General features: G+C 42.0%; 2 protein-coding genes across 2 annotated transcripts; one reads left to right on the plus strand and one right to left on the minus strand.

The window, feature by feature from the left end:
* The first annotated feature begins 181 nt into the window (after positions 1–181).
* Positions 182–14,761, plus strand: sh3bp1 (SH3-domain binding protein 1). The gene is made up of 18 exons (XM_069722177.1): positions 182–425; positions 3,311–3,353; positions 3,738–3,842; positions 3,926–4,002; positions 4,484–4,595; positions 4,954–5,030; positions 5,121–5,208; positions 5,286–5,354; positions 5,489–5,579; positions 5,662–5,798; positions 7,902–8,013; positions 8,375–8,456; positions 8,548–8,628; positions 9,632–9,745; positions 10,232–10,329; positions 11,109–11,274; positions 11,711–12,081; positions 13,999–14,761. Exons 1-18 carry the CDS (start codon positions 376–378, stop codon positions 14,283–14,285), a joined length of 2,160 nt encoding a protein of 719 aa, XP_069578278.1. The 5' UTR covers positions 182–375; the 3' UTR covers positions 14,286–14,761.
* On the minus strand, positions 14,733–27,822 carry cdc42ep1a (CDC42 effector protein (Rho GTPase binding) 1a). Its single transcript, XM_069722179.1, has 4 exons — positions 27,711–27,822; positions 22,998–23,110; positions 19,976–20,967; positions 14,733–16,451 (listed from the first exon to the last, which is right to left on the minus strand). The coding sequence occupies exons 3-4, from the start codon at positions 20,445–20,447 to the stop codon at positions 15,733–15,735; spliced, it is 1,191 nt and encodes a 396-aa protein (XP_069578280.1). The 5' UTR covers positions 20,448–20,967; positions 22,998–23,110; positions 27,711–27,822; the 3' UTR covers positions 14,733–15,732.

A 27,822-nucleotide genomic window follows, 5' to 3' on the forward strand; every position in this document is an offset into this window, starting at 1 on the left:
TTATACCTACACAATCCCACTCGTTATCAGTGGCGTCTTTTTAACCTGTTAAAATCATAGCGCGACACTAGAACCTAAGAAAAAAAAACAACAACACTCCCTCTGACAGCTGACGCTTCATCTGTGTCACTTCCTCATTCTCCACCTTGTGTTCGACATGACTTCAGAGCACTCTCCCGAAACGAGAACGAAAACTGACGGCCAGAGCACGCATACCTAAACACAGAAAAACAACCACCGCTGGGGCAGAACGATCAGTCTGCACCTTCCCTTCCTGATGAAGTAACACACTGTGCGGACTGTTTTCGTGGACCGGGATACCTTGAGGGGCTGCACAGGTCAGGTTGAGAAAGCGGGTTGGACTCTACTGACAGCATGCTGCGGCAGTCTCTGAGCATCCTGAAGCAGCTCAGCTCTACATCAAAGTAAGCCTGTCCCCTTGTTTTAGTTGAATACGTTGAGTGTAAGAATCAATCAAGACGGTTACACTATTATTTACTCTAAATTCAAGGGCCTCAAAAGTTGAATGTTTTGGTGTGAGATACACGGCTGATGTGAGCTGAGTTAACCTGGACTTGGTCTGGTTGGACCAACAGCTTGCGATTACTTTTATTCAACTTTAGACAGAATTTGCTGTGTGACTCCAGGGTTCATCTGATTGCCTTCATGATGCTTCTTCACTTGTGTAACTTTTGTTTTTATAATGTATTCTTTTCTCAGAAGTCTGTTGAGTCTACATCGCAAATTCTTCCTTTTGAGGTGTCAATCTTAGGATGGATCACAAGACCTATTTTACTTTCCTCTACTTCTACCTCTTTTATGGACTCTCACAAAGGTTTTGGGAACTCCTGTGCATCATTACGTTGCCGCTCTTCAGAGGCTTTCATGCCATTGTCATGTTCTGTTTTGGGGAAATGTTGAATTCTGCTTTCGTTTCCATGTTCCCTTTTCACTGTGGCAACCATAGGTTTGAAAGGTGTGCTTGGCTGCTATAGGAGACAGTTTCTGGTTCCTCTTTGAGGTGACACATTCTGTTTGGGTTGGAGGGAAACCTCAGGCTCATGTACGAGTGAAAGTCACGAGCGGTTGAGCACATTTGACTTGATAAATGTGATTCCGGGTTGTGTTATATGTTGGCAACAGACAATGTTAAAGTAGTGTTTGTCGGCCAGATGTTGGTGCTCCTCGTGTGGACGTTATGGCATCTCTGGGAAGAAACAAAACTTTCAAACTGTAAAATTAGCTTTTTTTCAAAGAATTAGTTAAAAAAAAAAAAAAAAAAAAAATTTGTACAAGGCCGAATTACAACATAAGTAGTGGTAGGGCAGTTTGCATTGTATACTCGAGGCCTTACAACATGACAGAGAGAAACATAACAATTCAACAATTCCCACGAGTGACAGTGGGGTTGAAAAACCTTTAACAGGAAGAAACCTCTGACAGAACCAGACTCGGAGATCGGCGGCCGTCTGCCGTAACTGGTTGTGGAGAGCAGAGAGAAAAAAGAACAGCATAGAAAAATAACAAACTATTACAACTGGGTAATTGTAGATAGATTCCAGCTTGTTCATGTCATCGATGAATCTTCCACCCACATCAAAATGTATCACAGAGTTCTGCAGGGTTCTGTTTTGGGACCGATACACGTTTGGCTTTAGATAATCAAAAGATTTAAAGAGCAGAAAACATCTTTTGCAGCATGTTCTGTACTCATGAGTTGTCAGCTTATCTCAGCTTGGTTGATAACCATTGTGTAACTGATGTTTTGCAAATGAGTAGGTGACCAAATCATAGACCTTACACCCTATTTGGTTTCCTTGTTAGAAACCTGCCTGCGGTTGGATGGAAGGAGTGTGTTTGCAGGCCATGCTGCTTCCACTTCTGACGCACTCTGGTTTAATGACAAACCTGCATAGCATGCATCTGCAGCAGAGCAGCGTGGGCTCCAGCTACCACAGCATCTCACCCCCTTCTCAGCTTGTACTGAAGCGGTGACCTGTGATCAGATAAAAGCCCACGCAGGCTTTTACTTTTTCGATATAAGCATGCGTTTAACTCTGCATGGAACCAAACATTTGTTCTGATCCAGAGAGTCCGAGGACAAAAAAAAAAAGAAGGAAATGCTGTGTAATTTAAAAATGTTGAACATTTCTCTTCTTATTGTTTCTTATTGTCAGATGTTCACTGGAGGAAATAAGAACAGACACCTTGAAGGTGCTGAAACTCATCTGATCCCTTTGTGAACTGGGTTGGGTTTCCTTCTTTTGTGACACAAGCTTAATGTTCTTCTCAAAGCTAGAGAGAAATTTGTTGTCACCACTCTGTTGATCTCTGAAGAGATGGAAGAGGGTGTCGGTATTTTAGTCCCCCCCTGTGGGTAACAAAGTAAACCACAGCAGCAGCTCTCTATTTCAGGTTGAGGTTGTTGTCCTAGTTGTGTTTGTTAATCAGGCCTAAAATGTGTTTAACCACATGCAGTCATCTTGAATTTTCAGTGCAGGAGAGTAGTAAACTGCAAGACCTCTGCAGTGGATTATCACTTTATCAGTTGTCCTCAAAGTTTGACTTTGACACAATAGGAGGTCAGTGTAAGGATTCCCAGCAGGTAACCTAGTCCTGTAAAATCTTGCATCTCAAACTGCTCCACCAGCACGAGACGGCGGCACAATAGTTTTGCACTCTAGTTACATAAAAAAATGTAAATAAAAAATTCTAACTATTAGATGGATCACCATCAAAATGTATACATTTGACATTCATCATCCTCAGAAGATGAGTCTTTATGACATTGATGATCCTCAAAATGTTTCATCAAGCGCCATCACCAGGTCAAAATCTGATTTGTCCAATATGTTTTGGTTTATGTTTAAATTGTGTTTATGGTTCACATTAAATCAAGATGGTCACCATGGTAAACCTCATATCTGATAAACATTTACAGGTCACTGTGCTGATGTTAGCATTTCCTTCAACCCTTAACAAATATATATTCCGTCTTCAATTTTTAAGCATGATCACAATCATGTACAAATTCTTATATGTACTAATTTCAGCTCAAAATGTCATCTGTGCACCGTTAAAATTGTTGATATGTGATGTGTAGATTTATTTGGGACTGGGGCTGTCAATCATTCTTATTTTTAATTAATCTTTTGGTTATGTTTTGATTAGCCAAGCAATAATTTACTATTATCATTAAATTAAATTTCCAGTACAATATCACAGTCCAAGTTGACATTTTTCCGTTTGATATCAGACTTGTTTCCCTACATTATATATCCATTTACTGATAAAATACACACATCTGCAGGTCACAAGATGCCACCGAACTTCTACATGAGGACCTGGTTATGGTGAGAGAAAAAAATCAGTTTCATTGCCACAGTTATCAATAACTTATCAGTATAATTAACATTAGAGCTTTAGCTGTTTAATGCAAACATTGCTACTCCATAAGCTTCAGATGATACACCCGCTTTAGTTGAGTTGAACTTGGTTTTAGTCTGATATCTATTTTTATTAAGTGTAATCTATAGCATACATTATATTTTATTCTAGTTTTTACTTCTATAACATTACATGCTATTCACAGACATTATTGAAAACAAAACACACCATAACATCATCATTAGAGCCTTTTTTTTCAGCTCGCATCTTCACTGTGTGTGTATGTTTGTGTGTGTGTGTATGTTTGTGTCTGTGTCTGTGTCTGTGGGTGTGGGTGTGGTTGAATAAAGGTGGGGCAGCGGGTGGAGCCGGCCAAGAAGGCGGCCCAGGTCCTCCATAAGAAGCTGCAGGGCTGCATGCAGAGTCAACCGGGGCTGGAAGCTGAAAAACGAATGGTAGTGAGACTCCTACATCCACCAGATGTATAGAAATGTTTTATTGGCGAACTGAAAAGTCACATCTGCTTCTCTGTCTACAGAAAAAACTTCCTCTGATGCTGCTGTCTGTCAGCATGGCAGAGAGCCTCAAAGACTTCGATGCAGATTCCTCAATCAGGTGACACGTTTGATTCATTCATCAATCAGTCCATCCAACTGTCAAATCATCCATCCATCCAACCATGCCCTGCACTTGACCTCTTTAGTTTCTAACTGTCATGTGAAAACCTCATGACTCTTGTATAGAGGATTTTCACGTTTTCAGTTCTGAATGAAAAAGAAAGGATGCTGTCTACAACTTGTGACTACAGCTCAGTAGACTCACCAGATGAGTTTCAGTTAATATCATGTATCCGGCTCTGTATAATGACGTGTTAATTTATCTTAGACCTGACGAAGATACGTGCTAGATCAGATTATTAAGTTCTTATTATGTTGCAATTTTCCTGTGTTTGCTTTTAATGGTATTTTTTCCAACACATCTTTCTCTAGATTTTGATGTAAATGCATTTTTATTGTTTTTAATCCTAGCATAGATTCAAAAGAATACATAACTAGTGAAACTGGTGTTTACCATGAGGATTGTGTTTGGGAAACAGGAGGGTGCTGGAGATGTGCTGTTTCATGGAGAAGATGCTGGCCAACATGCTGGCAGACTTTGAGATGAAAGTGGAGAAGGAAGTCATGGAGCCGCTCAACAAGCTCAGCGAGGTGATGATGGCTCACACTGCAAGTTGTCGAACAGAAATTAAGATAAAACTTGTGATATGACTTTTGATTTTTTTTTTTCTCGTCATTTTCTTTTCATTATTTTTCAGTACAAGCACACTTATGTGTATGTAAGTTCATATAAAGGAGTGGAACAAAATAACAAGAACAGAAAGTTGAATTTTATTGTTAGTCATGCTTTATTCTGCACATCCACAGCACGTGCCACATTATTAGTAGTATGTATAAGTATTTTATTGTTAATTCCTGTCCTTTTATATAGCCCTTATAACTGCATGGACAATTAGCTGCAACTAAGGGATTATTTAAGGTAATTTTCCTTTTTTTTTTTCCCTTATAGGATGATTTACCAGAGATCCTTAAGAACAAGAAGCAGTTTACGAAGCTCACTACAGACTGGAACATTGCAAAAACCAGGTGAGTTACACAGCCTCACTCAGGACTATGTGCGTTATAATTTAACAACGACACTACAGCTTGCAAACTTCTATGTTTGTGTGTTGTCAGGAGTCAGGCCAGCACTGGTGCCCAAGCGAAGCAGGATGGACTCAGGGAGGAAGTAGAAGAAGCTTGGAGGAAGTTGGAGAACATCAAGGTATGAGCGTTTTCTTTTACAGCCGACTGGGCCATCCAGTTTTGACCTCTGACCTCTCTGTTTTTGTGTCTCTGCAGGACCAGTACTCTGCAGACCTGTATCACTTTGCAACTAAAGAAGATGACTATGCTAATTACTTCATCCGTGTGAGTTGCAGTTAAGATGATGATCTTTCTTCTTCTTAACGGATTTAAATGTGCACAAATGCAACGACATTGTATTCTCACATAAAGTATGATAAAGCTGTAATTTAACCACCAACTTTTGTTTCCAACCGTAGCTTCTCGAATTACAAGCAGAGTACCACAAATATTCACACCAGTTTCTGGACAAGAACATCAGCGAGCTCAAAGAGAACCACAATCAAAAAGGTTTGCGCTAATCTGTGCATTTATTTGCTGCAGTATTCCTACATGTGTTCTCATTTCCTCTGTGCACTCACTCGTTCTGCAGAGCCAGCGCTCGGCATCTCTGGGCAGAAGGTCTACGGCGAGCCTCTGCTCTCACATCTGTCTCAAAGCGACAGAGAGATCGCTGTACCAATCCAGGAGTGTATTCACATGCTTCTGAGGACAGGCATGACAGAGGAGGTAGGACTGATGGGACCACAGGGTTCACACTGAGATAATCACAACACTCAGTGATAACTGTGTAAATTCATCTTTAAAGCGCTTTTATTATCGACTTCACTTCCTCTCAAAGTTCCTGTGCACAAACACAGCAAAGATCTTGTTTGCTCGTGTTGTTTTTTAGACTCAGATGTTTGTCATTAACTGCTGGACGTTGATGTGTTTTTCCCTTTAAAAATGTGTCATTTTTTTTTAGGGTAGATTTATTTTCTCCTTGGCCCTGCAAATACATTTTAGCTCTAGAATCTGTACATAGTGCTTTAACATCATTATATATACACACACATTTACATTGTTATCAGCTCATCCTCATTTGTATTTGCAAAGACAAGATGGATCTGAAGCCATGCTAGCCGCTCTGCAAGTTAAATGCTACTCTTAGCATGCTAACTGCGTTCCAGTACTACCAGACTACTTAGTATGTCAAAGTTCAAAACTTATTTTTATGATGAAGTAGTGTGTCCGTATTGTACTACATGCAACAGTAGATACTTTTTAAGGGTAGCTGTAGTCCGCACTAAAAGTAAAAAGAAATAGTATGCGTTTGTAACGCATCATGTTTTTTCTATTTATATAAATTATATTTATAAATTATATTATAAGTACAATGCTGACATGCTGATATGCAGCATCCTGTTCATCCTCTTAGTTTACTTTGTTAGCGTGCCAACAATCGCTGACTTGCACTAAAAACAAAGCACAACTCAGACTGATGGGAGGACCATTCGTGTTTGCAAGTATTTAAGCACAAATCATCATGTTTGCCCATTTGAAATGGAGACCATTAATGCCTATGAAACACTGGTAATAAAAACCGACTGGACCCAAAAATAGCAGGCGTCAATACAAAAAGGGCTCAACAATAATCTAACCAGGAGTCATCAAAATACCGAAGTAGTAAGAAACACACTGGGAAAACCAGTGGGAACAAAGAGCACAAGATAAACAGAGTACTGGTACTAAAGGCTTGGAACCAAGCCGCCACCAACAGTGACATCACCCATTGTTTTGTGAACCGCTGTTATGAGGCCCTGAGTTCAGATTTTGGACGTCGCCATCTTGCTGGTTCGGAGCGTCTTGGAGCCAGAAGTGACCATATTTGGGCGAGCTTGGGGAGGGGGGGGGGGGGGATTTGAGCGCGGAAACTACGCACCGCCCCCCTGTAGTGAAAACCTGAGTGCACCAAAGACCTGTCAATCAAACTGATCTGATTGCTACTTATTGAGGCTTTATATCTAAATATTTATGGGATTATTTTCAGATTGAACGCCAGAAAAGTAATAAAGCGGAGGGACTTTAGTGAACTAAAAATATATATATTTTTTTTACTTTGTATTTCATGAGTGAAGTTGAATGGGAGTCTATGGAGCCATGGGCTTTTTTGGAGGCAACCCCTAGTGGCCCTCTGTGGCATTGCAGTTCAGGGCATTAACGCTTTTACAGTCCCGGAAACTACGTCCACTTTTATTTACAATCTATGCTTAGAACACACAGCTTAAGTACACCCGAGGAAGGGACAACAAGGGGACACAGGTCACACTCAGGGCGGGCACAAGAGCAGGAAGTCAAGACACGTGAAATAAGAGAAGTGAGTAACCAAAATAAAACGCATGATAAAACATGTGATGAAATGAAAGCGTAACTCATTGACAGGTGTGGGTCATGACAGCATAGAATTTGATAAGAATCCACCTGATACTTGTTTCAGTCTGGTCTGAAGTGTTGGACTGACCGACTGGTATTGACATCCTTCATCCATCCAGCTGAGGTGGCTACAGATTAAGGAGCTCGGCTTTAATAAATGCTGTTAATGCAGACACCTCAGATAAGATTACCTTTAACAAACACCAGCAAAAATCGGTCAAATTTTCTTGGATCGCTTGTCATATAATCAGTGAGTTTTACAGGCTGCTTGTTTTTTTAGTTTATTTTTTTAGTTTTAGTCTTTGTATGCATCAGGACACTCATCAGACCTGGTCTTGGTTTTGACTTTATCTCCACCAGCATCTCCACCTCCCTCCATCCCTCTTTCCCTCTGTTTGACTCCCTGTTGTCCCTCCTCAGGGTCTGTTTCGTCTGGCAGCTGCAGCCTCGGTGGTGAAGAGGCTGAAGACTTGTCTTGATCAGGGGACGGTCGACCACAGCGAGTTCAGCATGGACCCTCACGCCGTGGCCGGTGAGAATGTGTCCACCTCTCTTGTTTTTCCCTTTTATGTCCTCTGGGTGGAGTCTTGAGTTTCTGTCAGGGTCGCTCTTCCTCGTCTGTTCAGCCAGCGTGACTTTCACAGCTCGTTCTAACTGTCCAGTTCCTCCTCTGTGTGGTCCAAGCACACCGCCTGTATCAGCTTCCAGTGACATCAAATACACCATTTCCATGTCTGCCATGTGACATTTTCAGTCACATGGCAGAATTATGAATCGATAAATATTATTATTTATCAATCGGTAGAAAAACTGGCTGTAAATGAGTTCATGTTACCTGAGATTCTTCAGTCAGAGTTGTGATTATGGTGATTTATCTCTGACTTTGTTGACAGGAGCTTTGAAGTGTTACCTTCGAGAACTTCCCGAGCCTCTGATGACCTTTGAACTCTACAGTGACTGGTTTAAAGCAGCTGGGTGTGTATGATATCTCCACTCATTCTCATTTCTCGTCTCATCTCTACATTTCTCGTGTTCTGTTTCTTGAGTTTGATCTCTTGCCTTGCAGAGAAAAAGATTTGCCAGAGAAGCTGGAGCAGTTCAAGAACCTCCTGAAGAAACTGCCACCTGAAAACTACAACAACCTCAGGTGGGTACCATTTCTTTTTTCCAGAGTCACATGATCCATATGTCTCTCTGTGTTCACGTTTTTCAGTCTCAAGCTCAAACCTGTCACAAATGTACATGTCAAAATTGTCAGGTGGACTGAAAACATCGATCGATTTCTATTGTGCTGGCATAGAAGGCATTTTTACTGGATGCATACTGGTATGGAAACGGACTGAACAGGACCACAAGCAGCTAAAAAGGATCGTAAAAATGTCATTAAAAGAGACAGGAACACCACTGCCACACATTCAGGATATTTATATCAGCTGCTGTAAAAGGATGGTTGTAAAACATCATGAAGCATCATGGGTAATAGCAGCCACCCGGCACGGGGCCTGTTCTCTCTCCGTCCATCAGGGAAAAGGTTGCAGAGCATCAGAGCTCGGACCAGCTGCCTCAGAGACACCTCGGCTGGTAGATTAATAAACATGCACACTTTACACATTATAAATTATTCATCTATTTATTCATTACTGAAGAGTATTTTGCATGTGAAATTGTAACATTGTTACTTTACCATTATTGTCTGATGATCAATTAACTATTTATTTATTAATTGTTTATCACTTGCATCCTTGCTGTTTTTAGGGCTGTGGTAGCTGTGGCAACTGAATTTCATTCCATTTGAATACACATATGCATTTTTAATGTATATGGCAATAGTAAACTTGAATTAGAAAAAGGATCACACCTTTATATTTACACTGAACCGAATGCAGTTTTAAACACACTAGTGGCGTAAACTCTATTGATTCCCTTATTGTCTCTGTCAGCCAGTTTAGTTCTTTGGTTGTGACTGAAATATTTGAACAGCGTCATTCACACATTCAAAGTTTTCACCTGACATCAACCATGTCTTATCTAGTAGATGCTTTGGTCTCAAGGACGACAACCCCTTCAAATCAAAAATACAGTCCTCTCTGGTTTCCTGTGTCTGCTTCCTTTTCCCACTCAACTCTGTTTTTTCTCCTCTTTCCTACCAGGTACCTCGTCCAGTTCTTGTCTCTGCTGTCTGAGCATCAGGCTATAAACAAGATGACACCCAGTAACGTGGCCATCGTCCTGGGGCCCAACCTGCTCTGGCCTAAAGCTGAGGGGTGCGTGATGAACCGCTCATTTTACTGTTGATACCCTGTGTTCCTTTACCTCACTTCGTTCAATCATGTTACCTGTCCTGCCTGCTCTCACTCTTTAATAATCTTTGTTCTTTGTATGAGTTTTGCTGTCATATTTTGTCAAAAAATTTAAAAAATTTCCCCTCGGGGATTAATAAAGTAACTACCTAACCAACCAGATGAGCTCGTAACACAAAACTAAACCGCATCTAGTCGTTAATAGATAAAACGGGTTGAAGGAAGCAGCTCTGTAATCTCTGTGGTTAAACCTCAATGGAAGATTTTTTTTTTTCAAGAAACTGAAACCGCTGTTAGAAACTTAAGCTTTTAGTTATTGACTCTCTGGTTTACTTTGTGTTTAAAGAGTAATTTGATCATTTCAATAACTTGATTTAACCACGAAGACTTGAGTTAACCCCTCAGCAGTCTGCTGTCTGAATCCTTGTATGAATCTCTCTGCCTTTTTAGGGAAGCTGCTCTGTTTGACATGGCATCAGCTTCTTCAGTTCAGGTGGTGACGGTCATTGAGCCTCTTATTCAGTACAGCTCCAGTCTCTTCCCCGAAGGTATGCAAACCTTATATATATATACACATACATATGTATATATATATGAATATACATTACAGGTCCTATAATTTATGGTGTTTATATGGTTGTCTCGATGTCCATAAAAATATATTTTTGTGGTTTTAAGTACCAAAACATCTCGATATGGTTTTACATTTCCTCTCCTCTGGAGTTCTACCAAGAAAAGGTGGTTTTGTTTTTGTGTGTTTTTTTTAACCACATTGATATCAAGCAATCTGATCTGCTGATTAATTTCTTAGTGGCGCACGTCCAGGCCAACCGAAGTTTGTCTTCGGCCTGGTAGCTTGCTAGCTCCACGACTGAATGATTGCGTAGTATTTTCTTCCACATCAAAGATCGGACACGGTACTGTGCTAAAGGCCGCACATAAGACACGAAAGTGAGTTTGTTAGATCACAAACTTACCAAAGTCCAAACGGCACAGTTGCTGAAGATGGGCTGTGTGCAATTATGTGTAGACTGAGCATTTGACACTTTGACATATTTATATACCACCCAGAACTGCTGTATTATAAAAAAAAAAAAAAGAAGTTTGGGACCTTTAAGGCTGGTCACCTTAATGTCCACTTTGATGTCCTCGAACCTAAAAAGCAAACAAACTGCACTGAAAAAATAACCATCTGGTCAGAGGGAACTAGATGATGGCAAAGAATGGTCCCAACTACACAAAGAAGTCCCAAGGTGCAATGACCCAGAATTCCTATTTATATAAAATACTGTCTGAACTTTCTGTTGATATGTTTTGTTTTGGTCAGCTATATCCTTTGAGATCCCAGAAGTACCCGACGTCCCAGAAGTGCCAGCTCCGACTGACCAGTCCCTCTTCTCAGAAAGGCAGAAACTGAGCAGAACCGTTTCCTCCTCTTCATCCACAGCCTCCTCCTGCTCCTCCTATCACCCCCCTATCACCAAGACAAACAGGTAACCCCCTAGAAATACTCCAATCACAATCTGCCTCAAATCACGGTGGTGCAGTGGTTAGCATTGTCGCCTCACAGCAAAAAGGTTCCGGGTTCGAATCCGGTCCTGGGCCTTTCTGTGCGGAGTTTACATGTTCTCCCTGTGCTTGCGTGGGTTCTCTCCGGGTTCTCCGGCTTCCTCCCATCATCCAAAAACATGCCCCTCAGGTCAGGTTACCTGGCGCTGCGCTAGTGGCAGCCTGTTGCAGCATCTCCCCCCTGAGAGCCCCCCTGCTGTAGTGAAGAAATTTCCCCTCGGGGATTAATAAAGTGTATAAAATATAAAAATATTTAAAAAAATTGGACTGACAAGTGGTAACCCGTTGGATTTATTGGACCACATTTTGGTGTATTTACCAAAAAACATAACCGTTTGTCTATTTCTTTCTTTCCATCAGCACAGCCTCTCAGGACAGTGGCTGCTTCTTCCTGATGAAGTCTGGCTCTGTGAGTGGTCGCAGTGGCACCTCCACGTGGGGCAGCCCCACAGCTGAGACTGCAGCACAGGCCCTTCAAAACACAAAATCCAGCAGCTTATCCTCCTTCGACCCTGGACCCGTTCCGGCCCCCAATACTTCCGCTGCGTGCAGCTCCACAGCGGACCAGAACCCATCCCCACCCAACAGAGCAGCAGGTCTGGCACCAAACCCGGGTCAGGTCAGGAGCCCCACCCAGAAGCAGTGCTCGGATCAGGGCCAGCTGGAGCCAATTTTGGAAGCACCGCCAGACTCTCCCAAAGTGTTAGTGAGCTTTACATCACCGTATAAACGTAAGTCAAAGGTTCAAACCTTTTGGAATAGGGTTAGGTTAGGTTAGGTAGTTACTTTATTAATCCCCGAGGGGAAATTTTTTTCGCTACAGCAGCATACAGAAGCAATAAGATAATAATAGAATAATAGAAAAGCAATAAGCAATTAGTGTATTTAAAACTAACGTTTATTACTGTTTCAGATCAACCAATAATCTAACCAACGCCACCAACAAACACAAACCTCCTGAACTGTCGGTGTGTGCATGTTTCAGTTTCTGACTCCCTAGTGTTGCACTAATTTTGGGGACATTTTTAAGTTAAAAATTATGCAGCAGATATCCTCCATCTTAACTCTCTCTATGAGTCAATCAATGTGTCTAAAAATGTGACTACGCTGATGACATCACTGACATCATCAGGGCCATTTTTCACTTTCTAAAGGTCATGTGAGAGCCTCTGAAGATGAAGCAACAGCAGAATTTATCGAGCAGCGCCCCTTTAAGAGATCCAACATGCAAAAACAGAAAGCCCCTTCGGTAACTGTTTTTGGCTCTCGTCTTTTCTATTGTGTAAACAGATTCTTTACTTCTGCCCCTTTTTCTCACACAAACTCAAAGTGGTAGCTTATTAGTGCAGGCTGACAGAGAGAAAATAAATCTATCGCTCTTGTTGTAACAACCAGGATGTACACAGGAAACAGGAAGTGTCAGACCACTGACCAAAATATCAGTCACTGTTGTAACTGCCTCGCTGGCGGGTAGAGGCTGAAATACTTTTCCTTATAAGTCCTCTCATCCTGTTTGTCAGCCTACAAGCTGAACGTTTAACTTTACCTCATGTTGTAAAAGCAGCAGGTTTTTTATAATCACATCATTTTATAATCACATCATTTTATAATCACATCTCACTGAGGTATCTTCTGATGTAAAGGTCAATGTATCATTATGTATTTTCACCACCGCTTAACATTTCTCTAATTTTGACTAGTTTGTCTTTCAGGATTTGTTTTCTAACAAAATTGAATTTCAGCGCAACCCTGACAGACAAAAGTCAGACCTGCCTGGTATTTGAACTCAGTGTAGAGGTGTTTTAAAACGGGGCTATTCAGCTTCAATAGGAAGTGGGACACAGGAAAACCACTGGTAACTCAGGGGGCTGCACAGAATCATTTCTCAATTAATGACTGCAAATAACTAACAATAGATGTGTTACTACATGGAATAAACTAGTCAGGCACGTCCCTTCTCTTGCATTTAAATGGCTTCCTTATATTTGATTACAGACAACAGCCAGCTTAGGTAACGTGAGTCTTTTCTGTGGCCTGTCAGCCCAGACAGCATCGTGAGGCGTGACCGAGTAAATCGCAGGTGCAGAGCAGTTTGTTATCCAGTTGCGGTCGATCGCAGCTCATGTTGTTGCTAACTCATGCGCACCATGGGTTAGCTTGATCCTCCCCGTCCCTGAAACGGCCTCCTGTTTTCAACATTTTCAAAAGGACCGTGTCAGGCCCACGGGCCGCTGGTTGGATAGGCCTGTTCTAAACACTCAATCTAAATTGCATATCCATCAGTTAATTCACAGTATTTTTATTTAAGTGTATTTTTTTTAACTTTTGTTGTCAGAGGGAGGAGATATAAGTTCTGAGTGACGCTGAGGACATTATCCAGATTCATTTGAATATCCTGCTAATAAAAATATCGTTGGTTTTTACATTAACTTAATTCATAATGAGTTATTTTGAGTTCTATTAAAATAAGCATTCTCTAATCGTTTCAATTGTCTCATCACATTTGTCACAAAAATTCAGGTCAGAGGGAAATCATGTGACTGCCACTGTGGCCACACGTGGCACCTACAGGATGAACATGCTAAAATGTAAATGTGCCACACGTACAATCTGATTGTTCTGTTCTTTTTTGTCTTTACTATTTACAGCAAAGAGAAATGCCATCCTGAACAAACCTAACCCGGCGGGCGAGCAGGTGACAGTTCAGTTCTCGAAACCGAGACCCACACCGCCCCCGAAGATCCAGGCCCCTCCGAACCAGACCGCGGCCCCGGCGGTTGCCGACACGAAGCTGAAGCCCGGACCCCGACCTCCACCTCCACCGGGCAGCTTTAAAAGGCCTCCGCCAAAAAAGCCCGGACTAAAAGCCCCAAACTGCCCTCCACCCCTCCCTCCACCGTCACAAGCAAAAGAGGTGCCTTCTATAGCACAGTGAGAAAAATGTTCTTTAAATATGCAGAGCTTTATACTTTACTTGGTAAAAAGCAGCTGAAACACTTTTATATGTTGCCGGTAAATTAACTTTTTCTTTGGTTTCCCCATGTTTTTGTCACCAGCATCATTTATTTATTCTGCTGTCCAATACTTCCCACATCTTTCTCATCAAAGAAACAATTGCCCAAAAATAAATACGTCCACGTAGTTTTCTGGATGGAATTTCCCATTTAGCTACAAAAGTCCTACAAATGTCAGCTAATTAAACATTGGAAAATGATTTTATAAACTTTGAGGCTGAACTTTTCTCTTGTGACATGAAACTCCATCCAAAATCTGTGTTTCCCCGTCGACAACGGTCTGATTTCCACCTTTTTAGTTCTACAGATGTTGGAAAACTCCTTTAAACCAACATTAAATGTTAAAACAATGTAAATGAATGCACGCCTTATTAAAAACATCTTTATTGTCAATTTATATCATCATAGTATATCATTGGTACTGACTGCAGCATGTGGATGTAAATTGCACTATGTACTGCAGGTGCTCATACTCTAAGTACATACTTATAGGAGGTCAGTTGATATCTTCATTGTATAAAAGAGCATATAAACGACACTTCTATAAAAAGCAATACAGGGGGCGGACTTCATAATCAACAAACAAAGGTGCACAGAGTATCTATATAGAAGGACTGCAGCATAAAAGGAACAGTTATAAGGTTAAGGCTTTAGTTGCATCAAGCAAATACCAATACTACTTGTTATATTCCATCAGTCCGTGTAGTGTAATCACTGAGATGTCTGTATTTCTTTGGCTTACCAGACGAGGCCTCACAAATTTGGAGATTCCCGATCTCTCATTCATGAACTCTCTTCTCCCCCCCCCCCCCCCCCCCCTCCCCTGGTGGTATATTCCTGAGTGAAAGGTTGACAAGAGATTGTAGTGATGGTTCTGACGAGATACAACATATTTTCCTATGCCCCACTTCCTCTCTGTTTTGACATCAGTAACGTGGGAGAGAATCTGTCTTCCCCTTCGTATAAGAGGAGGTGTAAAGTATAAAGTGAATGACGCTGAGCAACATCTTCCTCTGAGGCGATCTGAACTACATTCTCTGGTACGTCCTCACCTACCATGCCTCCTCTTTACTACACTTTGTTTTTTGTTAAAGCAGTCGTCCTTTTTGTGCAGAGCAGGAAACATGCGGCATCGAGTCCTTCCCTCCTTTATAGATACATTCAGCAGCAGCTTTGCATCAAAACTGTACATCCCCGGAGCAGGATTGCATATAAGTAAGGAATCCAGACGCTGGATTCACGTTGTGGCGGTCATCCTGTCAACAGAACCAGCCTTGTCAACCAGATTTTAGATGATTGTAGATGATTGGAATTACAGAGGAATCATACGTCACCAAAAGATTTTTAAAACTTTTGTCAAACATTTGCTCAGACTTTGATTTCGTCCTCGTCGTCGATGTAGCTGTAGGACATTTTCTTCGTCGGCTGGCTCATGATCATCATCTGTGAATCTCCAGCCTCCCTCCTGCTCTGTCCCTTTAAGAGGCCGACGCCATAGTGGCGTGCGAGCACATCTGTAGCGCTCTGGAACCGCTCGCTCTCCATCCTCATCCCCGCCATCGCTCGCTCAGGAGACCCAATTACTACATCAGGAACTTTAACAGAAAGCCCGTTCACCTCCATCGTGCCCCGATCCTCCTCCTCTTCCCATTCAGCCCCATGTGGACTCTTCCCGCCCCCACAGTCCTCCCTCAGCAGGGAATCCACGTACGAGATAGTAGCCGAGTCCATCTCCGATCCCTCGTTGGTCAGCCCGCACGCTGACCCCACCTCCTCCCCCTCCCAGGGGTGGATGTGCTCCTCCGGGTGACCGTCGATCAGGCCGAACACCTCGCTCATGAGGGAGGGGCCGAGGTCAAAGGTGAAATTGTCCAGGGAGGTGAGGGAAGGGAGGGAGTCGGAGTAGGTGGCGTGTTTGGGGTCGGAGGTCACAATCGAGGTGGAGCAGGTGGATAAGATGGCGTCAGTGGGGTCGGTCAGTGAGCCGCGGTGAATGTTGGCGGAGCAGGAGGTGGGGAGGGAGATGGACGGCTGCTGACGCTCGGAGCGGGAGAGACGGGGCAAAGTGACGAAACCGGACTCCAGACCTGCACACACACACACACACACACACACACACACACACACACACACACACACACACACACACACACACACACACACACACACACACACACACACACACACACACACACACACACACACACACACACGGAGACATGAACGTCTGATGCACTTCTTCATTTCATTTAACTTTCAATAGAAATAGTTTTTGACACTTCTTTGCTTTCTTGCTGAGAGTTGGAGAAAAGGATCAGCAGCTCCCTCATATACAGTATGTACTTAATTCAATTCCATTCAATATAATTTGATTCTGTTCTATTTAATTCAGTTCAATCTAATTCAATTCAGTTCAGTCTAATTCAATTCAGTTCAGTCTAATTCAATTCAGTTCAATCTAATTTGATTTTATTCATTTCTATTCGATTCAGTTCCATTCCAATTCATTTGTCTGTACCTAGATATTCTGCTGATTAAGAACCTCTTTTTCGGCTCAGAAAACACTCTGCATGGGAGGGGTCCGTTTCAGCACCGTAGAGGATTCATTTCTTGGCTCTGGTCTTGTGTTTGAAGGGCTTATAACTGTCCAATATGTATGAAAAGTGGAAAAAGAGCAAACCCAGCTTTGTCTACTAAAACTGCCCACCAGCACCTGATCACCCATACAAAGCTGAAGATTCGTGGTTATCTGAGTGACTCGCTGGCTGCATCTCGGCTGTGCAAAGAAGTCATTGCAGCCTACCTGGAAATAGTCCAGCACACAAACCTTGCTTTTTCTTTTTTTGTACAAATGAAACTAACCAGAAGTTAATTACAAAAATAAATGTAACTCCTAGCAGGAGTACATTTTTCACGTCAAATGATTCCTTTTAAAGTGTATTGAGAGCCAACTTGCATCATAGGGGGGGGGGGGGAGTCTTTTTTTAAAAAAAATTTTTTTATTTCCAAACTTGTATCTTAAAACGAGCAGCCAAAACTCAAAATCAAAGGCTATTAAATTATATATATTTTATCTGTATATTTTTGTGCATGACCTACTCTGTCAGATTATGATGCAATCACACTCTTAGCATGATTTAACAGTTCCAACAGGGGGCGATGTCAACCCAGCCTGTGTGATGAGGACAAACCAGAAAAAAAACAAAAAAAAACACCATGCAAAGTGCGGAGTTGTCCAGCCATGCGAGCAGTGAATCATCTTCCCGAACCCTGCCAGGTCACTTAACAAGTCACACACTCACACACTGCCTGTGCTGCATGACCCAAATGGGTAAATTACCACAGCACTTCTGAATGCCAGCCGCACATGGGGCCAAGAGAGTCTGCAGCTTTTTCAATCCAACCAAAGAAAACGGCATCCGATTTCACAGATGAAATAAATACGAAGGATTTGGTTAGATGTAAATATTCCATGTGTCATAATTCACAATTCCTGGAGAGTAAAGTAGCTTCTGTACAAAACACTGCAAAAGTAAACGGTCTTACTTTTTGATTTAAACTTAGATTCACATAAAGAACACATGAATAGAAATGAATACTTGCACGTGTTTTCGTATAGTTACTGGATACAGCAGGCAAAAGATGACAATATTTTAAGAATGAAAAAAAAAAAAAAATCACGTATTCAGATCATTTAGAGAAATCGTTTGATATTTTGTGAGATTTGTTTTCTTATTGAAAATGAGATTAAAAGACATCTCTCTAATGTCTGTAAACTTGATATGAATCTACAGTCAGGAGGTGGTTATCTTAGAGAGAAACTTCCAGCTTGACTCCATATAAAGTCTACCTACCAGCCCCTATCAAATTTGTGAATGAAAGAGATTATATCTTATTTGTAACAAAAAACAAAGTGCTGTTCCTTTTTCCAGTCTATGATGAGCCAACTGTCTCCTGAGGATTTGATAGACAAGCTTCACATACTCTTCTGGAGTATTTCCAAAAATGGATTGGACTGTTTCTTTATTTAATCATTGTCAAGGCAGGGAATTGTTTGGTGTTAACAATAAAGTCTCACGCGCACACACACACACACACACACACACACACACACACACACACACACACACACACACACACACACACACACAGAGTAGGTCAGACTGCATGAGCCATGACTGTGCTGTTAACATCGATCTCTCCCACGAAGCTTGTTGCCAGCTCCGTCTGGATCTCTGTGTTATCAGTGTGAAGGCTGCTGACGGCGAGACGAGGTGATTCATAAGGACATCTGGGACAAATCTGTCTCCAGATTACTGGCAACAACTGAGGAGCGGCTTTCAGCGGACCTCTGCACATGGTCGCCACTTCGTAGTTTCCGGTTAACACTGATTAACTCTTTTGAGCTTTTCCCGCGTGTTTCACTTTGTTTAGCAACGCTGCCGTTTCATTTGAAGGAAAACATCTTCCCCTTAAACTTGGGGATAATTTGGGGATTTGGTGGTGTAGTACTTCCCTTAATCCTTGATTATCTGAGCAAAAACAGACAGCGATGGTGTTCCGATCCCTCAGAATTAAAAAGCAAAAAGCTTATTTCAACCATTATAACAGGAGAAATCCATTAAAAGTAAACGACGCACAACTTGTGTAACTTTGTCTGACAACAACAAAGACTTTTAATCTACAGACTACAAATTAGACAAGTTCGGGCTCCAATTTGAGCAGAAATAGACAAGTTGCTTGACTTCAACCTGCATTGACTGACTTTCTGGCCACTTGGGGGCAGCAGTCTGTAAACACAACGCTGACATAAACCGCATTTCCACAGATTGTTTCAGCTCTAATCGACTCGCTTTTGTAATCAGGCACTTTCCTGGATTTTGTTTTCCCCTGCAGATATTACCTCTGCCGAGGAATATTACCTCCTCAATGCAAGTTTGCATCTCTGAATAGAAAGACTGGCCACTGTGCTGTGGAAGCTTGTGGTTTGTAATGTTTTCACGTCATCTTTTAGTATTGGCTTAGTTCGTGTGGAAGCTGACAGGTGATACCAGAAGTGGAACCAGGTACCAGGTAGCATCCACGGAAACCTAAAATAGCGAGCGGAGTTAATCCGAGCCAAGCAGTCGAAAATGGGCTACACAGTCCAGTGCAGCTGATATGACGAACTTGTTAGCTAAGCAGTTTATTGTGTCCCGTAGATTCTGAGCATCAGAAACCATCCACGTTTCTGACGACCTGCTGAATGTAAATCCAATATTTACTCTCTTTTACCCCTATTTTTGGTCTCCACCAATTCCTGAGGGAAATATTTGTCTTTTTAGCTGCCAAACTCCAGTTGTTCATTTTGCATACCTGCATTTGGTGCAGGCAGGTGGTGTGTAGTGGGTTTTTTTTGCTGTCTGCTGCAGCTGGAAACGATTCCAAGCAGAGCGATCACTCTGAATAAAACTGTAAAATTGTGGACTGTGAAACCAAAATTTAGCTCAATTATACTAAAATGCCCCGCAGAGCTGAGGGGAACTCCAAAATTGGGTGATAATTCTCTGCGGGTTTGTCACTGCACACGTTGATACGCAGCATTTAGAAAATAAGATATCCCCCTACTCACCATAAGAGCTCTTCATCTCCTCTGGCGTGCTTTGAGAACTGGGGAAGAGCACCTTGGTGGTGGGACTCCCATTAGGCATATCCACATCCAGCCTGGGGAGAGAGATGGCGTTCTTGATGATGGGAGAAATGGCAGGAGGCGGTGGCGACAGATCCTTGGATCCGTCTCTGGGTCGAGTGTCGGAGCCCCTCCTGATTTGACGGAGCGTCCTGGAGAAGAACGCGCCGATCTTGTTGTCCGGAGAGGAAACAGAATCCGTTTCCCCGTTGTTACCGTTGCCCGACCCGCCGTGATTGCTGAGGAAGGAGGTGTCCCCGAACGCATCGCCGCCACGGCCCACGTGCATCGTGTGGCGGAAGTCAGGCAGAGGAGGGCTGATCATGTCCACCGTGAGGTCGCCTTTATGACGGCGCTTGCTGTTGGAGTGTGAGACCAGACCTTTCAGGCCTGACAGCTTCTCCTGAAGATTCATGATCACGCAAAGTGAATGGATTAAGTTTTCGTTGAACTTCAAACAATTCCTGGAATTGCCTTTAATCCCACTGAAAGGCCAAAACTGAACCACAAATTTCAATTTCTCCCCACTTAGATTTTTTCCAAAATCCTTGACAGTTCAGCAGTCCGAAGTATGTTCCTGGAGAAAAGCTCTCAAAGGTTATTCCAAGATCGTGAAACTGTGTAATTTCTGAGGCCAAAAACTTGTACTCCGGGCCGTGTAGCACCAAATAGTTCACTGGGATATCATCTGTGTTTATCACGTATCGGCCAAATTCTGTCCCACTCTTTGGAGCTTGTTGTTATGCATAGCTGGCTGAATTAAACAGGCATAAATTGAGGAGAACACTATGCAGTTGTGTTCCTGGAGGCGGCCGATCCAGTTGGAGTGTGGTCAGGTTGCCTGGCTCGCTTTGGGCTTTGGCTCTGTCAACATCAGCTCAGAAATAGGTCCGAGTCCAGCTGCAAACGGTTCTGCGGTCGCACCATGGAGCCATCTATTGAGTGAACACAGGGAAAAAACATCTATCTTTAAAATGCAGGCAGAGATGTAATGATTTTGAGGCATATTGAAAGAAATGGATGACATTTGCAGTAATGCTGTGAAAGCTGAGATTCGTCGAGAGACCACGGTTGCTTTTCCTCCTCTGGATACTGCGTGTCGTTGTATAGCAACGTCTTTTTCTGCACACATCTATCTTTCCGCAGGTTTTTTTAGGTTTCTGCGTTCCAAGTGTCCGCTGGTCTGAAACCATCTAAATTTAGACCACAGTCACTCCTCTGTGCAACACACCAAAGTCTGCTTCTGGTCCGTGAGAAATGGGGAGACGTTGAGGGAATTTCTGCTTCACTTTTGTCCTGCTTTGTCTGGCGCGCAGGTTACGCCGAGTTCATTTCACATGTCACTGACAAGACTTATCGTGCATTTAAAGCGGATCAGCAGGTTTCATTCAACAGGCTTCCATTTGTTTATAAACAGGCGGAGTATGCTCGGCGAGATAGGAAGAGATAATGAAAACTTCCTGATAGGAAAAATACCCCTGCGACTTGGCTGTACTGCCAGACCGGAGTCCCAAAACAGCCGAAACACAAGCAAGTACTAGATTGAAAAAAAAAAAAAAAAGGTTCGGACTTTGTCATGAACTTCCTGAACTTATTAAACTTTTGTTACAGAAGCTAATGTGGTCCTGAACGCTAATGCTAACAAAGGTGCTTACTAACACGTTTTTTTTTTTTTTTTTACATTTTCTTAAACTTCATATTTCCGTCTCTAAATTATGATCTTGATTTAATTTGAACTAGCAACTGACTGAAGATTAAAGAAATAATATAAAGTTTTAGATTTCTTCTTAAACTCCGCTTCAGTTATTTGACTAATATTAACTGGCGTATTTGGTTTTATATTTTTGACTTGACTGACAGTCTTTCACTGGCTTTTTTTTTTTTTTTGGTTTTGGAGCATCATACCTCCAGAAGAAGTCTATAAGTTTGTAATGAAGCCATACAAGAAAAATTGGCCTTCTGTCAAGTGTTGTTCATTGCCAGCAGAGTAATTGATATCCAATTCTAAAATATTTTGATAGCATAAGGCAGCACCGACATGGACCTCTGGTTCTCTTTAAAAGCTTTCCACTGCAGCCGGCTGGCCTCCCACGCATGCACGGCCCCGTCTGGCTTCATTAATGACCCGCTACGGTTCACGAGATGGGGATTGCGTCAGGTCCAAGGCAGCCCTTCTAATTTGCTGCCGACCGCAGTCCCAGGCCCTACGCTCCACTTCCCCTGGCTGCCGTTTTAAGAGGGGCATCTGGGAGCGGAGAGGGAGGAAACATGCCACATACCAGCACCGAGCAAAGCCATATCAAGGCTCGCAGAGGGACGCCAGGGACCAGTATACCGAGGTGTGAGCTCGAACCTGAGACGGCGTGAGCCTGTAGGGACCTTTGCACGTTCCCATGAACTGTGCCAAAGCTGCAGTCTACTTCTCGGATTCAAAAAAAAAAACCTCCCTTGGGACTGTGATCACAGACACAATGGCACTTATACTGTTCCCAATTAGGGGAAAAACATTTGTCTTGCTATTTCAAGGTTAGAAAGGAAAATCTCAGTCTAATTGATAACCTGCAGAATTACAGGAAGACACATGGAAGCATTAATTACTGTGTGCTAACGGACAGCCCTTCTCTTTTGTCTCTGCCTGTAATCCTGTTGAAAGACCTTTGACCACAGCTCAGAGGGGGTCGCTCCCGCTGTCTCCTCTTAGGTCGAAACCTCTGGGCGACGCTCATTTGATCTGAAAATCTTATCCGCTCTTCTTTCGTCCACCCTGTGGAACTTCTTTGCACTTGCTCTGTTTTCTGAGTTACATACAGGAGCCAGTAACTCAGATAAAATGGCTTTAAAAGCACAACAAGGACGACATATATGTTGAATCAATACTTTTAATGCTATAGTCCTGTAGCAGGCTGCCCGTCTTCGTCTTAGATATCAGAAAAGGGACCTCTTGACAGAAGGCACTTGAACATACCCTGGATTATCCCCTAATCCTTCATGTCCTCCATTATCCCCGATGTGGCGCCTCTTTCTGGGCACGGCCTGACTGCTACCACCTCTGGTCCACCGGTCCACTGGTTCTGGTTTCTGAGGGGAAAAAAATTGAAAATCACTTTAAGGGAGGGAGAGAGTGAGAAGTGATGGAAGGAAGTAGGAGACGAAAAAAAAATTAAGTTTCATTTTCACAAAAAGGAGTGAAGGGGAGGAATGGCAAGTCAGAAATGAAAAGAAGATGCTGGTCAACAACATTATTGACATCATCACCACTGATTGGCGTGGCTGACGATGATCAACACCTGTGTTATCTTATTATTTATTTTTCAGTACTTATGACTTTTGCCCGATTTTGTACCATTTTGATCCATGCTAGCAGAACAGCTTTAAGTTTCCTGACCCTCAATTCTGTTATCTAGCGCCACCAACAGGTCGAAGTTTATGCGTAGCCAGTGAAAAATTTCATTATCTAATCGATGTATCGGCGCAACATTTGGTACGAAAATTATTTATTTGTAGACCGTGAATCCTAAAGACTTTGGTGTTCCCTATTCCCAGACTCATTGAGCATTGATAGGGAACATTATTTTCTGTTCCAACCTCAGTACGGGATAAAAATGAGAGTTTCATTGCATTAAAACGTAATGCTCAGTCCAGGTTTAAGTTGCTTTTTTGGCCAAGTCACCATTCAGGGGATTTTGGTGCATTCATACATCACAGACTCAATACAATCTTTCCATGTCACTGTGTATAGTATTTTATTGAGGTGGCTTTGCAGGATATAAACCAGAGTCACCACAGTCTAATCGGAGCCGTGTGTGTTGTGCGTTGTGTGTGCGTGCGTGTGTGTACGAACACATTCCTCAACAAAGCATCAGTCATTGAGTCTTTCTCTCGATTACGACCATCAAACATCCTTCTTTTCAACCTCTGCACTGATTGAAACCACGTTTGGGTCGGAATCTCCTTTTTTTTTCTCGCTCACTCTTTTCTCGCTCACTCTTTTCTCTGCTCACTTTTTCGTTCTCCCTCATGTCATTGCCATTCTTGCCTGATATTTTTCTTCAAATTGCCTCTTACTTTTTGTCTTTTATTTCATTTTTTTGCACTTTACCATCAATCTTTGTTTCTTTCCTCGTTCTCTTTCCTTTGTTCCATCTCTTTTACTTCTTTATCAACAATTGCTCTCTCTTTTCTTTTCTTTGACTGTCTCGACTGACTTATGAAGGCTGAAACAGCTTGAATGGAGCAGCTGTTGGACCACACACACATACACAAACACATAATCTCCACTTTTGAGAGCTATAACTCAAAAATGTTTACTCTGCTATAGTTTGTCTTAAAGTAAAATCAACTTTAGACTTTGTGTTTGGTCGCGGGTCTTCCCCTCCCTTCTCTCCACCTCTCCTCTCATGTCCTCCACTCACTAACTCGGCTAACCAGGTGAACAAACATACAAGATAAGGGCAAATTTTTCAGAGTCACCCTTTGACTTTCAATTACGTTTCTATTTTCACCATTCACACTCGGTCTCAGTCCAAGCAAAACACTGCTACACTTCCTCCTGAGCCATGAAAACATTTTCATGCTTCAATAAATATCCATACTCTCTGAGCCTCCCGGTTTCCTGCTCCTGCTGGAGTTGGCCGTCCTAATTTGCCTTCTTCGTTGCTCCTTTCAGTTTATATTTCCTTCGTGCTCATACATAAACTTGTTTCTTTTCATCTCCCTTTTTTTCAGTCACACATATTCCCCCTTATTTCATTTGTTATTTATAATAGAGGTATAAGGAAAGTTTTAAGCAGTCAATTTTGGTTTATCACAGAAGTATTGTGATCAGCATACCGTATAGAAACAAAACATGTGGTACAGAAATGCCAAATATTAGTTTGAGTTAGAAATAGTGTACCGTTTCTTTTTTTACTGTAACATTTCTCACAATGCGTTTGTCACAACCATTAGCTAAGCCTCACCCCCTTTGTTGCTGCTCGTACACCTGTCAAAGCTTTCACGACCCTTAAAACGTTTACAATAATGGTGGAAGATTTACTACAGAAGTAGTTTCTAATTTCTAGCCAGTGACAGACGATTTTGAAACCTGAAATTAAAACTGCTGTTATATTTTATCCGCCGTAGTTAGCCTGATAATTAAGCTATTAACGCCTGCTGACTCGTTGTAAAATGATAATATTTTAAAGAATGGCTTCATGCTTAGGCTACAGACATGACATGATATTAAAAGGTATAACTGTATCGACTGAACTGCTAATGTGAGGTGGTGAGCTCTTTTGCGCTTGCAATTTTGGTCAGGTTGAAAAATTATCATTCAAACTCTTTGGATGCCGAGTATATCGCCTATTAAGCCAAAGCATGTAATACACCCACTAGCCCACTAGAGGACAGCGTGTCAGTGCCACGGCTTTGGCTCGCAAAAAGGATAAAACCACGTGGTAAGGGTTAGGCGCTGAAACTGCTTGGTCAGAAAAAAAACTAAACAAATCCACATCGCTTTCTTATAGACTCAAACCCTTGCCTATTTTGTTAAATTACCTTTATCATGTGACCCGTGTCATGTATTGTGTCTACTTTTCACAGGAGGACAGGCACACTGTCCTCTAGTGGACTGGTGATGTATTACACACCTTGGCGTGCACACTGTCTCGTCTGCTCATCTATTGTGAAAGGTCAGTTCTTTAAATAATAAAATTCATATTATCCATATTATGTTGTGTTTGTCCAAGAAAGAAACTACTGGCTGTTGTAATTTGTTTAATAAACTTTCAAATATTCAGATTTTTGCCCCCCAAAAAAATCTAGTATCAGTTAAGGTCTAATGTGACCACATAATCTACAGGTCAAAGTGCATCTTTAACTTCAGAGCTTACATTCTTGCATTCAACATTTTGAGTGATGTTTGTGCAATCTCAAACATTTTTGGGTAGAAATGTGTTCCTCCATGCAGCTGGCAGAAGAGACAGTCTGCTGTGGATTTTGTTGACCAAAGTCAGTCAGTTAAAAAAACGTGGTGTTGTCCTTTACTGTAGGGGTTGGATCCTGTTGTAAGATGAATGAATTGTGACCATTTGATGACGACAGACAGTGATGGTGCAAATTTCCTAACTTGTGTGGCCAAAAAAAACAGCCATGGTGCCCTCTGGTGTGAAAACAAATACAGCAGCCGCATTCAGAGTCCACACTTCTGCAACTGAGCCTTTCCTGGTTGGCTGCGTCAATGACACCTAAAGGTTACAGAGGTCCCCCTCAGAGGAATGTAGTACTCAGGTAAAAAAAAAAAAAGTAAGGATGAATACTACAGAGGAAAAACCACAGGGAACGTCTGGACTCGTTTACTTAATCAAGTGCTTTGACATGAACCACCTCATTAGTGTAAATCATGTGAGGGGGATGTAACAGAAATGTATTACATGCATGTGTTAACCATCTGCTGCTACATACAGGAAGCCAAGATGACAATATCAAAGCATGTACTCAAGAAGGATATACTGTACGCCTACCCCGGGGAGACTAACTAGGAGAATGACAAAGACAGTTAAACATGGAAAAATTCCCACACTGTACAGATCTACAGTGAGGAAGACTGGATCCATCACTGCAATTTATCGTCACTGAAGCCCACCGGCTGTTTATTGATCACCCTTGTGCATGTTTGTTTACTTGGCAGGCTTTCACAGGCCAATTCTGTATCAGTGCATATGGTTGTGTTCTTGTCTTTGTGTGGCCTCCCTCCTGGCTCACTGGCAGGTTGCAGGGTCACAAGGTCACTCCCCCAACTTGTAAAGAGTCCAAGTCCTCGCTGCCTGCTTGTCACCATAATTAAAACACGCCAAGGCCGGCGGCTTCAACTTCACCGTGTCTAGTTTCACTGAAGCCGAGTACATTTGGCTACTGTCATTGACATATTTGACAATTGATAGATTATGTTGTGTAACTTCTGTAATTACAAGGCAGAGTGATAAAAATCAAAGCACTGCCAGAACTTATTTTGACCGAGGCTGCAGTGAGGGAAATACTAATGATATGCTGCTGCTACTGCTGGATATAAATATGTTGCAGAGCAGATTGAGTTTCATGCCGGACCTGAGAGAAGACCTCATTCAGTGGGGCCGTTAACACTGTGTATGACAATTTTTTTTTAGAGCTTTTAATGGTACTGCTGCCTTATCTCAGACTAAATATTTACTTTCTTCCTTCAGCCAGTGCCAAACTTTGACTTAGTTATTAGTTAAACTGTATTTTAATTATTTTTTTTGCTTATATATTTAATTTCTATTTTTTTAAATGCTGATAACCACACCAAAACACATAGCAAAACAATGCTACCAGCAGGCCACTGATAAGTTCTTTTAAACGTGTTTTCCTCTCCAAACAGAAGTAAAAGTATCAGAGGAATACAAATATCATCAAAAAACATTGAAAAATCACTCATAAGAATATTATGAAAATATTACAGGATAACATAGCTGCTAAATGATAAAATCACTGCACAAATAAACTCAATGTCTCAATATACAGAGAACAATCACTGCAAAGTCATTGCACTTTCTACAAACACACACACAAAGTCTCTGCATCACTTTAAAAATAAAGTCAACTCAGGTTCCCGTTAACTGACTGAGGATTACAGAATGGCTTTATTTCTGTCATTGGACGTCAAAACTGAATACAAACTCACCTCAGGAGCCTGAGACACGGAGAAAAAAAACTCCAGTTGTATTATCTTTCCGGGAGACAAACGCTGTAGGTTGAGGTGGTCCGAGCGAGCCGCTGGTGCAGCCGGACTGTCC

This window comes from Brachyistius frenatus, unplaced genomic scaffold (assembly GCF_029030835.1).
Source record: "Brachyistius frenatus isolate BFR_SWC_R1_liver_20210118 unplaced genomic scaffold, ASM2903083v1 Contig_283, whole genome shotgun sequence".
Lineage (NCBI taxonomy): Eukaryota > Metazoa > Chordata > Actinopteri > Embiotocidae > Brachyistius > Brachyistius frenatus.

Coding starts and splice junctions, on each gene's coding strand:
- sh3bp1 (XM_069722177.1), top strand. CDS start 376: ATGCTGCGGCAGTCTCTGAGCATCCTGAAGCAGCTCAGCTCTACATCA. Junction 5,355..5,488: donor ATGCTAATTACTTCATCCGT/GTGAGTTGCAGT, acceptor TTCCAACCGTAG/CTTCTCGAATTACAAGCAGA. Junction 10,330..11,108: donor CTCCAGTCTCTTCCCCGAAG/GTATGCAAACCT, acceptor TGTTTTGGTCAG/CTATATCCTTTGAGATCCCA.
- cdc42ep1a (XM_069722179.1), bottom strand. CDS start 20,447: ATGAATCTTCAGGAGAAGCTGTCAGGCCTGAAAGGTCTGGTCTCACAC. Junction 16,452..19,975: donor GGAGATGAAGAGCTCTTATG/GTGAGTAGGGGG, acceptor GTGTGTGTGCAG/GTCTGGAGTCCGGTTTCGTC.